At 50.5% G+C, this 16,103-nt stretch overlaps 1 protein-coding gene across 2 annotated transcripts; it reads right to left on the reverse strand.

Annotated features, from left to right (window-relative positions):
• Nucleotides 1-982: 982 nt before the first annotated feature.
• Nucleotides 983-15,612, reverse strand: BLM (BLM RecQ like helicase). 2 transcript variants are annotated; one of them, XM_033071070.2, is made up of 20 exons: nucleotides 15,312-15,612; nucleotides 14,016-14,190; nucleotides 13,515-13,630; nucleotides 13,039-13,171; nucleotides 11,347-12,011; nucleotides 10,504-10,680; nucleotides 10,058-10,176; nucleotides 9,343-9,456; nucleotides 8,554-8,652; nucleotides 7,906-8,054; nucleotides 7,578-7,684; nucleotides 6,706-6,866; nucleotides 6,073-6,268; nucleotides 5,216-5,406; nucleotides 4,201-4,348; nucleotides 3,673-3,872; nucleotides 2,859-3,051; nucleotides 2,605-2,727; nucleotides 2,097-2,307; nucleotides 983-1,305 (listed from the first exon to the last, which is right to left on the reverse strand). In XM_033071070.2, the coding sequence occupies exons 4-20, from the start codon at nucleotides 13,131-13,133 to the stop codon at nucleotides 1,131-1,133; spliced, it is 3,123 nt and encodes a 1,040-aa protein (XP_032926961.1). In that variant the 5' UTR covers nucleotides 13,134-13,171; nucleotides 13,515-13,630; nucleotides 14,016-14,190; nucleotides 15,312-15,612; the 3' UTR covers nucleotides 983-1,130. The 2 variants fall into 2 exon arrangements, with proteins under 2 accessions (XP_032926961.1, XP_032926962.1); XM_033071071.2 differs by lacking the exon at nucleotides 15,312-15,612 and having other exon boundaries at nucleotides 13,515-13,627; nucleotides 14,016-14,052.
• Between the last annotated feature and the right edge of the window lie 491 nt (nucleotides 15,613-16,103).

Here is a 16,103-nt window from a genome sequence, read left to right on the forward strand (position 1 = left end):
CTCAGGGCCCTCACTGAGGGCACAGCCGCCCCTCACGGCTCTGTCTGAGGGCACAGCCCTGACTGAGGGCACAGCTGCCCCTCAGGGCCCTCACTGAGGGCACAGCCGCCCCTCACGGCTCTGTCTGAGGGCACAGCCCTGACTGAGGGCACAGCTGCCCCTCAGGGCCCTCACTGAGGGCACAGCCGCCCCTCACGGCTCTGTCTGAGGGCACAGCCCTGACTGAGGGCACAGCTGCCCCTCAGGGCCCTCACTGAGGGCACAGCCGCCCCTCACGGCTCTGTCTGAGGGCACAGCCCTGACTGAGGGCACAGCTGCCCCTCAGGGCCCTCACTGAGGGCACAGCCGCCCCTCACAGCTCTCACGGAGGGCACAGCTCTCACTGAGGGCACAGCCGCCCCTCACGGCTCTCACTGAGGGCACAGCTGCCCCTCATGGCTCTCAATGAGGGCACAGCCGCCCCTCAGGCTCTCACTGAGGGCACAGCCGCCCCTCACGGCTCTCACTGAGGGCACAGCCACCCCTCAGGGCTCTCCCTGAGGGCACGGCGCTGACAGAAGGCACAGTCGCCCCTCAGGGCCCGCAGCAGCACCGCCGTGGCTGGGCCGGCAGCACAGCACGCCCAAGGGCAGCTCCCGCACCCTGTGCCACAGCACTGACAGGTCCACGCTGTAAAAAGAAAAAAAAGCTAACTGAATAAAAAAAGCACACCCAGGGCAGCGTTAGGCACTCCCAGTACCAGGATGTGGGGAGGCAAAGGGGAAAGTTAAAGACATTTCTTACCTTTTTCGTTCCCACCCTGCCCTTTCCAGAGGAGCAGCCCAGCTCTCCAGCAAGGACAGAGGAGGCACAGCTTTGGAGACACGCAGCCCCCAGCATCTGTGGTCCCCATCATGTCCCTGAGGGGACTGCACAGGGAGAAGTGCCACCAGCAGGGGAGAGTTTCTAGAACCACTCACAAGTACAAAGGCCCAAATAAACCGACAAGTTAAAAAAATATTTATTTAATGTGAGCTTTTGTACCGACAAATACACAAGTCCCAGAAGGTTTAGCAGCAGCAAATGAAACAAAAATTTAATAAACAATGATTCCGTCTTGGGGAAATGAATCCGCTAATGGCGTTTCTCAGTTAAAATACGGAGTAGGAAGGCTGAAGGAAGCTCCTGGATTTGGGTTTGGGCAGTGCCATCATGGCCAGCTTCCCAGCAGCTCCACCAGTGCTGTAGGACACGGTGCTGGCACCAGAGGAAGCTGCAGCCTTCGAGCTCGGCTGCTTCTTGGTCCTTCTGTACCTGCTGTAGCCACTGCAAAAACCAGAGAAGGTGTGAGAGACACCTGTGTCACCTGGCCTGGCTCCTGCACCAGCCTGCGCTCACACGGGCACCCCACTGCATTTTCTAGAGGACTATGCTCTCATTTTGTAAAATAGATATTTTTTTTTAAACACACATGGCTTCAAAACAACCTCTGAAATACAAACAGTGCAGCTGTTGCTCTGGGATGTATCCAAGGGTGAGCAGCAACAGCAAGTGACACTTCAGAGGCAGCAGCAGCCAATGATACACATCCCAGTAGACGGGAAAGTGCCAAGGGTGGGACAAAACCTGCTGGGCTGGGAAAACCATTTGCTACAAAAACCAGGGAGCAGAACCATGAAAAATGGGTTAGGCAAGGAGAAAGCCTTGGGAAGGGGCAGATGTGCCTTAGCTGCTCAACACCAACCAACAGCAGGTGCAGGTGCTCCCTTGCATGATACAATCAGAGGGAGAATCTGAATTAACAAAGGGCTGAAGTTCAAATATTCCATCAAATGTTCAAAGTTTTAAGACATCTTTATGATTTCAAGCAAGGAACCTGGTCAGCCTGCTAACGCTGGCTATGGCAGAACACTGAAATGTAGTGTTAGCTGCTTAGCCTGTGGCTGCCAAGTGTGAGAACAGCTGTTAAAGATCCTTCCTCAGCAGCTTTTTGAACCAAACCTGCAGAAAAGCACGGTGGAGCAGTTCTGACCAGGCACATGGATAATTTAAATGTTATTTAAGGCCATAACTGCAGTTCTGGGACCATCACAAGTGCTAAGTGACCCCACACGTACCCTCTGGGCTGGAACTGCTGGCTGCTGCCACCAGCACTCGTCTTTTTCCTCTTGGAGTCCCTGGAGTTCGGTGGCCGCTTCCTTTTCCTCCTCTGGTTTGTGTTATTGCCAAAATAGCTGGAGGTTGTACCTGCATCCTCTGCTTCAGCATCGCTGCCCAGAGAGCCAGCGCTGCCCGGGGCCGTGTCCACACCTGGGCAGGCAGCGTCCTCTACACACAGGCAGGGAGGGACAGCTCAGTCAGGAACCACCTGGGCAGTCAGACTGACACCAGCACACAAAACATCTGTCCTGGCTGTTCCTCCCCTCCTCTGCACTGCCCCAGCCCCAGCCTTTCAGAGACACCCTGGATTTACTTAGTGGGAAAGTAGAAAGATGTGTTCTGAATTATTGAACTCTAAGAATTGGTTATTTGTGATTAAATCATGGTAACTTCTGAATCAAACATCTGCTAGAGGAGGAGAGAAAGGCACTGGGCAGGAAGTACATGTGGAGGTACAAAGCACACCTGGGAAGGAGCACTCTGAGTACTTATCCATCACTTTGATGATTTCTGCACCATACTTCTCCAGCTTGTCTTCTGTGACACCATCGATCTGCAGCAACACCTCGGTGTCTGAGGACAAGGTTTCTGCAACACAAAGGACCCCTCAGACATGTCAAACAAATAACTTTTTATTAAGATATCCTGAAGGAAATGAATTCCTTTCTGTGCCCCTCTATGCAGAGGCCCCAAAGGACTTCTGAGAAACCCGACCTTACCTGCTATTTTCTTTAGGGTGGAAGTACTGAAAATATTGAAGTAATGCACATCAAAGACTTTGCCCAGGGTTTTGCAGGTGTCTGTAAGTTCACTGAGGCACTGTTTAACCACCTCTTCCCGCTGGGACATCTTTGCCATGGAAGCCCTTTGCTTTCTGATGGCACTGGCACTCTCTGTCTCATGGAACTCCACCTGTAAAAACAGCCATCCACAGCTCCTGCCAGGGAGCTCCTGCACACCCTCACTGACATTTTAAAATAATTTTTTACAGGTTACTCAACCACACCCAAGTTTCTTCTACAAAGAGCTGGGAGTTTAGAGAGAGGGAAAAGAGCCCAGCTGGCTTCAGAGGTCACTGGGGTAATGCTGAGGGCTCCAAACACAGCACTAGTGCAGAGGAGGTGTTGCCTCAAGGAACCTGGGACTGTTCCATGCCCTTCATGAAGTGCCTATTCCATCAGATCTCACCAATGACTAGGAAAGAGTAGAAAATGAAGAAGGGAGTGCTGGTCCTTCTTAGCCATCTTTCTATGGGGGTCAGAACTTTCCTTCACTGCCCAGCAGGAATCAGACGGGTGGGGAAAAAGAGAAAGATTTAAACCTCTCCAAGCCTCTCAAACTCACTTTTTGTCCCACAACATTACTGGAATACTGGGATAGGAATCACACACGTTGGATTCTGTTCCTTGTATCTACCAGATATTAGTTCAGCTGGAGCAAAACTGTGTTTAAGCTGCCCCAGGGGATATGCTAAAGGAAAACTGCAGCACCTTCCTTAAAACAAGGCCTTCAAGAAAGCAAACAGCTACACACCTGGAGTGACCCATCCAGCACAGCCTGGGCTCTCTCTCCCAGAATGACATATGCCACTGCCTGGTCATTGGCTGTGATGTACAAATCCTCATCCAGGATCTTGTCCAGGACCAGTTTTCTAAACAGCCTTTCAGCATTGTGCCTGGAATAGGCAGCCCCCTTCCCAAATATTCCAGACTGAATCTTGGCACTCGTTGAACCTGTGCACAGAAAGCAGAGATGAGCCCGTGCTCACAAAGCACATGTACACACTCTTACAGACCTGTGGGAGATTCCCAAGGCAGCCCATTCACATTCAAAAATGCCTTTAAACACTGGAAAACCAATATTGTCACTATAGCAACCTGAAATGGATTAACTCTTCAGTTTCATTTCTTTTGGATCACTTACCACCAAGAGATTCTTGGGAACATTAACTTTGCAAAATACATTTTTTTAAACACTTGCTGGCACTGCACAACCCTCTTGATTCCTGGTCAGGGGTTTGTGCAGCAGGTCACTCAGGAGGTTCTGGGAGAACAGACTCACCTAAGAAAATGTCCACCATCATGTTGAGGGTGTACCTGCCAGAGCCCGCGCTCCTCTTGCCGTTCACCCGCCCCGCCGGGCCGCAGTGCTCGCGCACAAAGCGCACGATGCCCTTCACATCCTCCGTCACGTTCCTTGATTTGTAATCCTGTCAAACCACACCTCATAGCACCTGCCACCACGTGCTTCTGCCCTCACCCAAGCTGTTACTGACAGCCTCAGGACTGAGCTTTTCCCAGCTGTGAATTGAGCTGTTCCAAATAAAGAGACCGCGATTTCCTACAGTGATACAGGCACAGGGATTCTGGATGTGACAGTACAAAACTAGTCCAGCTGACTGTGTATCATCTGCCTGGGGTTATTTGTGTAGAGTGAGATGCAAGATTGCTGGGTAAATACTGGGAATCAAGGTAAATCATTTGGGAAGCACTCCTGTAATTATCCTGTGAGCTGTAGAACTTACACTTCCCAAACACATTAAAAGGAGACTGAATATGCATTTTCCTGGTCAAATTTTGTTCCAATCTCAGCTGTGTAAGGAAGTGCTTCAAACACAGAGCTGAGAATCAAAATCCACAGGTACAAAACAGATCAGGATCCCTTCCCTGTGGGCCTGCAGAGCTGCTTTCCCTTCTGCTCCTGCCACTAAGTTTGCATAACCCAAATGTTTGGATCCCTTCGGCAGTGCACACCTCGTGTGGCCCTCGTGCTGCTCTGGCAGCACAAAGCTGTCCCAAAAACACCAGGGCAGGAGCTGAAGGGATTTCCCCACAGTCACTGCAGTGCATCTGATCTAAGCTCCTGCCTCCTCCCAGGAACATCCTTATACCTCTGACAGGAACAGGAGCAGCACAAGTTCATGGTTAAACCCTGAAAATACCTGAAAGCTTCACAAAAATACAGGACTTTTCTCCTTTTCTCCATTTGCCTTTTCAAAGGTCACATAACCACTTTTTGATGCAACTAAGTACAAATTTGGTTTAAGACCAGTACAAATAAAACCTGTGGGGTTTACCTTCTTCCTGCTGCAGTTGTCACAAATCACTTCTGGGTGCTCTTTGCAGAAGGTGGGGTTGAAGTTGGTCTCCCCAAAGTAGGCAAGCAGCTGGACACGGCGGCACTCCACCACGTTCTCACAGTAGTGCACCATGCTGTACAGGTTGTTGAAGTGGGTCTGCCTGGTGTGGCTGTTCCCATCCTTCTCCACTGAAACACAGCAAATTCAGTGCTTGGTTAGAGCTGCACCTCTGCGTTTTCATGGACTGTGAAAAAAATTGGTTCAGTTTAAAAAACCTGCAATATTGGCTTTGCTTAAGAAAAGGTGTTAGTGCAGAACAGATGTAGGACAGCTTTTATCACTGAGGTTTTAGAGAACTGGAGAAAATAAGCCTAGAATGACAAAAGTCAAGAGAAGGGTATGCCTGACAGGATGAGAGGAATTGGCCTCAAGTTGTGTCAGGAGAGGTTTAGATTAGATATCAAGAAGTTTCTTCATGGAAAGGGTAGCAAAGCCCTGGCACAGGATGCCCTGAATAGAGTCACTATCCTTGGAAGTGCTCAAAAATATGTGGATGTGGCACTTGAGGACACATTTTAGTGATGAACAGGGGGAGGAGTTGGTCTGACAGTTGGATTTGATGATCTTTCCAACCTTAACAATTCCACAGCTCTGTGAACCAAAGTGGTTTTGACTAAAATTAAGTACAAGTGACAGAAGTCCTGCTCCTGCCACCTGAATGAAATCCACTGAGGTAAGGATTCCCAGTTCTCCCCTCCCTGCAATGCTGAACTATCCATGGCACTTGTGAAAGAGGAGAAACGAGACCAGGGACAATGTGACTGTCACCTCCAAGCTCCCAGGGGAGAACTCACTGAGGATGAGCCTTCTGAGCCTGGTCACATCACTGTAGCTGTAGAAGAGCAGGCAGTGGGACATCTCTCCATCCCTGCCAGCCCTGCCAGACTCCTGGTAGTAGCCCTCGATGGATTTGGGAAGGGACGCGTGGATCACGTAGCGCACATCGGGCTTGTCAATGCCCATCCCAAAGGCAATGGTTGCACAGATCACCTGGGAGAACACCAATGCTCAGACACACTCTATGGACTTTACTCCTGCAGCACTGCCTGGAGAGCAGACCAGGACCCAGAATCCCAGCTGTAACTGTGCAGAACAAGTACAACAGAGCAACAACCTCCCCTCCTGCCAGGGGAGCCACTCCAGACACAGGGAAAGCCCCAAACTCCAGTGTCTGCTCAGCAGAGTGCCAGGAGCTGTTTCTGAAGCCCTGCACTGCTCAGCTGCTCCCTGCTGGGGTAGTGCTACAACCTTTAATTCACAGAACTCCCAGTGAAAGGTGGCAGCTGTGCCCAGCAGGTCTGCTGGGATCAGTTATTCAATCCTGCAGGCATTTGCTGATAACACCACACAACTTCCCGATAATTTCCCAGGCCAAGAGGGACAGAAGTGCCCAGACCTCCCTCCCTTTTCCTCCTGGTTCTCCTCACCTGGCAGCCCTCCTGGTTAACCCACTTCTGCTGCACAAGGTCCCTGTTGGAGTCGGTGAGGCCGGCGTGGTAGGCCAGGGCAGCCAGCCCCTCCTTCTGCAGGATGGCTGCGGTGGTGTCGCACTCGTGCCGGGACAGGCAGTAGATTATCCCAGAGTCATCTGCCAACAGGGGAAAAGAAGCCTGAACTGCAATTCAGCTTTATTTCCTGTCCCTGCTCAACCTGCCAAGCAGATACTGCCCTCTCCCCGCTGGAATAAAGATAAGAGTAAAGATATAACTGCTTCACTAGAGAACTTATTTTATTAGTATCAGATAGTCTTGACAGTTTTTCCTATGTAGTCTTTTTGGGGTTTTGGTGAGGTGGAATAAAGAAATGTTTTCCTCATCTCAGGATTTAGAATACATGAACTAAATCTATATAATTCAAGAGTTAGAGCAGCTCAGTAAATGCTCTCTGAGGGTACAGCATGGGAGAAGCTCTGAGGGAGCTTGGTGTAATCCAGTTCCAGCAGCAGGAGCTGCAGCACTCCAAAGTGAGCCTAGAAAGATGGGAATCTCTGAAGATAGGCAGACCAACACAATTAAACAATTAAGAAATTGGGTGACCTTTATGCTCTGAAGACATGATCCTAAAAGCTCTGGCAGGCTCCAGAAGGGTTATTCAAGAGCATCACTAAAATTTACTTTTCCATCTTAAATTCTCAACTTTAGAATGCACATAAATCTGACTCCCATTTTCATTAACATCACTTTACCTCCACCTTGCATTTCTGGTAAATGTATCATTATTACAGCACCATCAAAGCTTTCAGTGCCTTGAGAAGTGGTTCATGGAGAGGCCTGTGGGCACCATGCTGCTCAGTACTCACGGGGGTGATACTTTTTAATCCATTCCAAGCAATCCATCGCCACCTTCTTTGGCTTCTTGGGCAACACATCATATTTCAAGTTATGCCTGTTGAAGCTCATTGTAAACCTGAAATGTGACAGTTCATGGTGCTCATCAGCCTTATGGGTATAATTATGTTGTGTTAAACAGCTTTACTCATCATGTAAGAAAGGGTTTGGTAAGTTTTTTGGTTTCTTATGTTAATATTTTTGATCTGCCTCCCATTAAATTCCAGGCATGCATTTAATTTAATTTCACTTCATCAGATGCAGCAACACAAGGATTCAGAAAGCTGCAGAGCAACTCACACTTGTGGTTTGAGCATCTCGAGCTGGTTGAGGATGTCCTTCTGCACGCGGGGGTTGGCGGTGGCCGTCAGGGCCATCATGGGCACGGCGCGGAACCGCCGGCGCAGCACGTTCAGCCGCTTGTAGTCCTGCCTGAAATCGTGGCCCCACTGCAGGGAAACAAAACCTCACTGCAACAGGGTCAAATGCTCCAGATGTTGCCTGGAAAGGCTGACTTGGAACAGAGACCAGGCAGAGCAAAAGGAATAAAATAGGGATTTATTGAAAGGATCCACCTTGGGCAGTGCAAGAGCCCGGCCGGGGCTGCACCCAAATCAAATCCCAGATGGATCCTGGGCACGAGTTTCACACTTTTATAAATTTCACACTTTTTATAATTTGCATACTGGGGTCAATTATCCAGCCACAGCCCCAGGCTATGAAGTCTCAGCCCCTGCCTTGCCCCTTTCCCTCACTGCTGTTTCTGCTTTTTGGGTCCTTGATTCTCTGCTAGAATGGAATTATTCTGTCCAACTCCGTTGTGAAGAGAACTTACTAACACCTACCATGAAGTTTCAGAGTTACACACTAAGCAGCAGAGATGCTGAAAAATATAAAAGTTAAACCCAAGGCTCCAGTGGCATTCCTAAAGACAAGAGGAGGTTTTACCTGGCTGACACAGTGGGCCTCGTCGATGACAAAACGAGCCAGGAGCTTCCTGTCGTAGAGGTTCTCCAGGGCGGACATCAGGCGGCTGCTGGCACACACCTGGGACACAGCACAGTGCCAATAGCAAAATACCTGGGCTAGCAGTGCCAGCTGGCCTGGCTGAGGGCACACAAACAGCTGTCCCAGGCTGCAGAACCACCCTGCACCGCTCAGCTGAGTCCTCAAGGCACAGCCAGCTGTGTTCCAACCCAGCAGCTGGTGTGGGATTCCCACAGCTCCTGGGATCACCTGTCCCAAGGCCCCTCATCCTGAGGAAATTTCAGTAAATCTAAATGACTTATGTCAGGAAACAGAGGGGACAATAATGCTGAGGAGAGAAACACAATCAGCACACAAAGCTCTTGTGCAATAACATATTTTTAAGGCAGCACATAGTGCAGCCCGAGGCAGGCTCTGACAATGTGCCACCAACCTGACAGTGCTCAATTTTTCCTGTATTACCTTGTTCAGAGCAGTCTGCATTGAGCAGCTATTGGACTGTGATTAACACTAGTGTGTATCAAGGCAGATTGAAATAGGTGGGCTTGGGAGCTTGTTTTAGGAATTACATTTTACAGTCAGTTCTTATTCTTGGCTAATTACTGATTGAAATTAGCCACATCTCTATAGATTCTTAACAAGTTTATAAAACCCAGCATTTTTTCCCCAGAAGCCTACTGTGAGTACAGTTTTTTAGCAGCTCACAGCAATCCCTCCCTGTGGTTTTACAACTGAAGATGAAGTGCAGACCTTCTCAGGGGTGACATACAGCAGCTTTATGACAGGGTCCTTCTTTGACAGCTGCATGTAGATTTTTGAGGCATCAGCATCTGTTCTGTCACCAGTCAGGTATGTTGCAGCAATCTACATTAAAAAATTATAAACATACATAGAGAGTTTTATTACATGCAAAACAGAAGAACCTCCAGCCCTACCTCTCATTCCAAACCAGTTCCTAAGCAGTCAGCCTTGGGAACACATCTGAGCACCCTGGGCTAGGTGAGGGGTGAAACAAGATGAGCTGTAAGATCCCTTCCAACCCAAACCATGCTGGGGCCCTGTGATCTCCTGCACCTGCATTTCTGCTCTATCATGTTCCCAGAGATGTTCAGCACCTCCTGAACCCCCTCATCAGGAACTCTTAGGGCTCACTCCTGCTGCACTGTCAGGCTGCTCCTGTGCAGGTGAGTGATTACAGCTCTCAGGATCTCAGAACCAGCCCCTGCTCTGGAAAGCACAGCTCTAACAGCAAACACAAGGAGCAGCAATAAATCCAGCAGTCACGCTGCCAAGAGACTGGAGTTCATCCAATTTAGTTCTTCCCAGGCAACTTCCTGTGCCATTCATAGTGTCCATCTAATCAATTTATGCAGTTTATATTCGGGAGACACAAGATTTGCTGCAAAATTTCAGATTTCTAATCCAGTTACCTGCAGTTTCACTCAATAAAGCTGCTGGAACTTACATCTAAAGACTTCAGCTTCTGGACCTGATCGATGATGAGCGACCTCAGTGGAGAAATAACAATGCTGACCCCGGCAGAGACACAGGCTGGCAGCTGGTAGCACAAGCTCTTCCCTCCCCCTGTGAGGATGAGACAAACACAGCAAGTGCTGGACATCAAGAGAAAAGGCATGGAGACCTGTTTCTTATTTCACATTTTACAGCACTTTTGGAAACAATCTATTTCTACCAACTCCTGTCACAAAGTGACACCTGTAGGATAAGAAGGAGTTACTGTGGGAATTATTAAGGAAGGCAGAAATTCAATCTCCTCACTCAAAATGCCCCAGTGCACCAATACTCCTGAAATCTTGCAGTCACAGAATTCCAGCAGCACAAAGGCACAGGGGAAGAGAAAAGCTTGTCCCAAGGCTTGCAAAAGCAGCTGCAGGTCTGTACCCCATGTACCTGTGGGCATGAGGATGAAACAATCCTCCCCCAGCAGAGCTGCATTGATGGCCTCCAGCTGGTTTGTCCTGAAACAGTGCAGTCCAAACTTCTTGTGAAATATATTCATCATTTCTGCAGAGTGGGGGAATTTCATACCCCTGAAATGCTCCAGTGCAGGGTTATGAACCACTGGATCTGGGAGACAGAAAAGGTAATTAGAGTAAATTAGGACACCAAGTTATAGAATAAATTATTCCCTGGCAGGGTGGGCAGGCCCTGGCACAGGTGCCCAGAGCTGAAAGGACACTGACCAGCCTGGGCCCCAGGGGGACTGAGTTTGCTTCCACAAACCCATTTTGGAACATTTTGCAACAAAAACCCTTGTACAGCTATGAACCATAAACTGCAGAATCATTATTTAATTAAAACACAGAAACACCCTCATTTCCAATTTTAGCAGCTTCATCCTCCAGCAGCCTGAAACCTGCACAGGAAGAGAATGCTCAAGTATGGCATCATTTAGAGGAAAAAAAACAAAACCCAAGATGACTTTGTTATAAAGGAACCAAAAGAAACTTCCACAGAAACCAAAGGCATTGATATAATCTGTAAAAGTAACTTGGTCTTAGATTTAAAAATAAATACTCAGGACCCTTTGGCAGAAAACTTTAACATTCTGGATTCTGCCTTTGAGACTAATGTGCTTCTGCAATAAACAACTTTACAGCTACCAACAGCTGCTCCTGTCTCTTTGAAGACCTAAACCCATGAATAACTCAAGAAATGGTGCCCCTGTGTGAGGTGGCAGTGAAAAGAATTTAGAAATGGAAAAACCCAGTAATCCTCAGCAGTACAATTCACCTGGATGGTTCTTTGTGGCCATCAGCAGGGCTGGCTTTGGAGCAGCAGGACTGGATCCCACAGAGCCTTTGGCTCTGGACATAATCCTGGACAGGAGGGATTTGGCAGGAGGCCCCTCTGTGACAGGCGTGGCCGGGGCTGGAGCAGCCCCCGGGCTCTCCCAGTCCTCGTCGAAGTCGTCGATGTCCAAGAGCTCCAGGTCCAAGTCAGGATCGTTTGTCCCTGGGCTGTTCCCTGCAGGACCGGCCCTGGGAGCTGTGCTCTGAGCCCTCAGGGCTGTGCTGCTCAGGGGCTGCCTCCCAGTCCTGGTTCCTGCAGGTTGGTCCCAGCTGCTGGGGCAGGACTGCAGGCTGAGCCTGGGGGCAGCTCCCTCCCTGGCACCTCCCCTGGGGCAGGGCAGCTCCTCAGCACCCTGCTCCGAGGCACAGGGGGCGGCCAAGGGTTGATTTGTTTTGGCAGAAGAGTTGCTGGAGTGAACAGAAAGCACTGATGGGAGGTTTGTGGATTTGGGGGAGTTCCTGTCAGAACTGAAGCTCCAGTTTGGGCCAGAACCTGGGCCTGCAGCAGGGCTCTTCTCCACAGGAGACTTCCAGCTTCTAAGAAAAGTGGTGTTTGTGCCATTTTGGTTCACACTGACAGAATTAGAATTAGCCAGCAATCTTCTCCTGGGAGAGATGACAAGGAAAGGAAGAAGGAAAAAAATATATTTAGTCACAAGCAACGATTTACCAGGTTGTAAATTCATTAAACAGTTTTGTCTCACTGCTATTAAACATATTAACATATGTTCCACCGTGTTCTGAGTCACCATGTTTGAAAATGATTTCAAACAAATCTAGGGGAGAGAGAATACCACCAGGAGAAACCAAGGACAAAACTGTGACATCATCTCTACCAAGATATAAAATAAAAGAATTCCTAAAAGAAAGGAACAGATCCAGGCAAGGTAGATTATAAAAAATACATCTTTAGAGGCAAAACCTGAAGTTAAAAGTATGCCTGAACCAAATCATGTTTTTAGGTACTTTCTGAAGATTATGTCTGACTACAGCAATGAGAAATAAAGTAAGTTATACTGAGAACATTTACAGCAGCTCATAGTCCCAGTCCAGCAAAAATGTAACCCAAATCCCAATGCTTTGTCCAAGAATTGTGCCGTCAGGTGACAAAGCAGCAGCAGTGATGCCATTGGAAGGTGACAAGTTCAGAGATACAGGTGACAAAGCAGCAGGCTGTGGCAGCAGTGATGCCATTGGAAGGTGACAAGTTCAGGGATACAGGTGACAAAGCAGCAGGCTGTGGCAGCAGTGATGCCATTGGAAGGTGACAAGTTCAGGGATACAGGTGACAAAGCAGCAGGCTGTGGCAGCAGTGATGCCATTGGAAGGTGACAAGTTCAGGGCTATCAGGAGGAATCTCCATCCCTGCAGTCAGCCAGAGGGGACACAGCACCAGCTGAGTGTCTGTGGCAGGAGGACACCTGGCAGGTCACACCACATCACATCAGCTGCTGCTGCTCCACACTGTGGAGCTGCATCCTCCCCTGTGGCAGCACACAGGCACTGCTGACACCTGCAGCACTCTGGGCTGTTTTGCTCCCTCCCTCAGCCAGCGTTTCCAGCTTTTCCTCGCCTCCTGCCTGGCTGTGCAGTGTGCTGGGGACACCTGCAGGCAGCTCCCTGCCCAGCCTACCTGAGGTCCCTGTGCTGCAGCAGGGCTCTGGCACAGCCCAGGGCCTGCAGCTCCTGCAGGGGGATGGCATCCACCAGCTCACAGATGGCTTCCATGGCTCTGAGCAGCTGCGGGGCCACGGGCACGGCCTCACCTGCCAGGGAGGGAGGTCAGCACTGTCACTGCCGTCACAGCAGGTGTCATGAGGGTACCCCTCTCCCAGAGCACAGACCTTGCAGTAAATCAGTCTGAACTATCTGCTTCTGATGTACCTTTAGCCCATTTGCATAAAGGAACTGTTTCTGTGTGCAGGAACTCAATGAACCTACATATTTTTACCCTTTATCTGTCTATAATCCAATGATTTATGTCAGCTCTCCATCTACAGATGTTAATTCTCCATCTGTTAGTTAGTGCTCTTGGATTACACAGGATAATAAATAGTTGCAAGCTATTCCCAAAATCAGAGATACGAGATTCCAAAGCTTTTTGTGTACCTGAATCCCCTGCACTGGGATCACCTGCAGGATGTGATGTGGGGTCCTTCTCCTGCCTGGCCTCAGAGCTGCCAGCTGAGCATCTTCCACCAGTGGGAGAGTCTCTGAAAACACTGCTAACACCAAAAGAAAGAGCCATTAAAGCACAGGTATCTGTACACTGAGGCATTCCCATGGAACAGTGGGATTTAAGATGTGTGGGAGGATAAACTCCTGAAGGGCCAGGCAGAGCCTGAGCAGAGCAGTCACTCATCCCGTGTACCAACATGGAATCTTGCCCCAGTAATTCTCCCCCATCCCACTACAAAAGTGACTCTGTTTTTTTCTGAAGTGAAAGCCAGCTAAAACATCAGCCACAAAATCAGTGTTTGACAAAGCCTTAACTGCAGCTGCCAAGCAGCAGAGACACCAGCTCAGTCTGTACCTTCTGAACAAGCAGTTTTGGGTGGATTTGGTACCTCTGTAATGATGCACAGATGGCTTCAGCAGAACTCTGGTTACCTGGCACTCTGCACAGAGGGGGAGAAGGGAGGCAGCTCCTCCTCAGGGGAGGGAGGGATGATGTCCAGGTCATCCTCCTCCAGCTCAGCCAAGGGCCAGGTGGCCTCATCCAGTGTTGGGGTGCTGCTCCCAGGCCCCTGGTGCTCCTGGCCCCGACCCCCTTCAGCACCAGCAGCTGCAAGAGAAGTGCATTGATGCTGGGTAACAGTGCACACCCAGCCTGCCACAGAGGGGAAAAACAGCAGCCAGATCTCAAAACACTGTTTGATACAGTTTCTGACTTCTAAAGGATAAATCTCACTGCTCCCTTTTCTCCCCTCATTAAAAACAGACTGATGATTCCCCACACACGCTCATTTAAGTGGAAAACTGATACAGCTGAACCTGTCCTGGAAGAAGGTAAACACTGAAGAGGTCTATTTTTCTGCAAAGGTTTTCTATAAAAAGTATTTATATAAAAAGCCTATTTCTATAAAAAGCTCCTATTACACTAAATCCCAGCCTTAGAAGAGTGCAGACTCATCAGCTGGCACAGTCCCTGTGCTGGAACTGGAAGGTAAATGTACATGTATTGTGTCTTAAAAGACAAATCCTACAGAGAAAGGTCACTGTCATTAACTTACTAAAATTAATTCCACAGAGAAAGGAAAACACAACAAAGTATTAAGAGCAGAGATGCAGTTCATAGATCTTTCCACCATTCAGTGGAAGGGCAGCATCCCAGAACAGTCAGTTACATAAACATATTAATTTCCCAAACAAAGGTCCAGAGTTTTAAACAACAGCAGGTAAGGAAAGTAAAATAGAGCAGTTCTGTGGGACAGAGCTGCCAAAGCAACGACAGGCAGGAATTTTGTGATCATAATTGAGGGCTGGAGTTCTTTTGTGGGGTTTATTATGTTTGTGTTAAAAATGGAGAGAAATCACATTTTCTGGCTTAACATTTCATTTAGGTGTAAGACGGTTTTAAGTCTCTCCTGTATGAATTTTCTCAGTGCTCTTCTCTCCATAACATCCCTATAGATTATTGATCCTTTCAGGAATGCTACGTGGGAAGTTTTGTAAGTCCAGCAGACGAGCAGCTGCTCCCAGGCCGGGGGTGACCAAAAGGGAATCCAGGAACCTGGATGAAACCAGGGAATCCAGGAACCTGAATGAAAGCAGGGTTGCTCGCCAGCCCCGAGCCCGCAGCTCCGTCTGCCTCCTGCCCAGCCCAGCCCGGCCCTGGGAGCCGCCGCAGGTTTGTGTTACTCTCCAGCCCAGCTCAGGTGCGAGCACCCTCGCACCCCCCGTTACCTGCGCTGGCCTCACCCCGCCGGGGAGCAGCCGGTGAGTCCCGGGGCAGCCCGAGCCCCGCAGCCGGGCTCTCGCTGCTCGCAGCCGAGTCCTCCAGGCAGATGACGGAGCCCTGCGAGCCGGGGCGCTGCTCGGGGGAGCCGGGCGGGTCCGGGCGGGGGCTCGGCCGCGGGGGCTCCTTGCGGGGGGCTCGCAACCCCTTGGGGGACACCACGGGCGGCCGGGAGAACTTGTCGAGTCCCGACAGGTCGAAGTCGTCGATGTCATCCCACTCGTCGCCGATGGTGATGGCGGGGCCGGGCCTGGCGGCGGGAGCGGCGCTGGCCCGCGGAGCCGCGGGGCCCTTGGCCGGCCCGGCGGGGCCCGGGGGGGCACGGGCGGGCTGGGGGCTGGGGCTGCGGGGCAGGACACAGCCCCACGCCGCCGCTTTTCCGTCCGGCGGAGCCGAGGCGGGCAGCGCCAGCGAGGTGTTCACATCTTTATCCCTCAGCACCGAGGCGGCCACCACGGCCCGCGCCGCCTTCTTGAAGGTGAAACCCCTGCAACGAGACGAGCCCCCGTCACCTCCCGGGCGCCGCGGCCGCCCTGCCCCGCTCCCCAGGGCTGGTACTCACGGCGGGCGGTCCCGCGGCGGTGCCGGGGTGCGCAGGGCCCCGCGGGCCGAGTGCCGCCGCAGCTGCTCCCTCAGGTTGTTCTGCGGCACGGCCGCCATCGCGGGGCTGCCCCGCCGCCAGGGGGCGCCCTGCGCGCCCGCCGCCTCCCGCCCCCGCCGCGCGCGCTTCGCATTCGGCG

The sequence above is a fragment of the Catharus ustulatus genome, chromosome 12 (assembly GCF_009819885.2).
Source record: "Catharus ustulatus isolate bCatUst1 chromosome 12, bCatUst1.pri.v2, whole genome shotgun sequence".
NCBI lineage: Eukaryota > Metazoa > Chordata > Aves > Passeriformes > Turdidae > Catharus > Catharus ustulatus.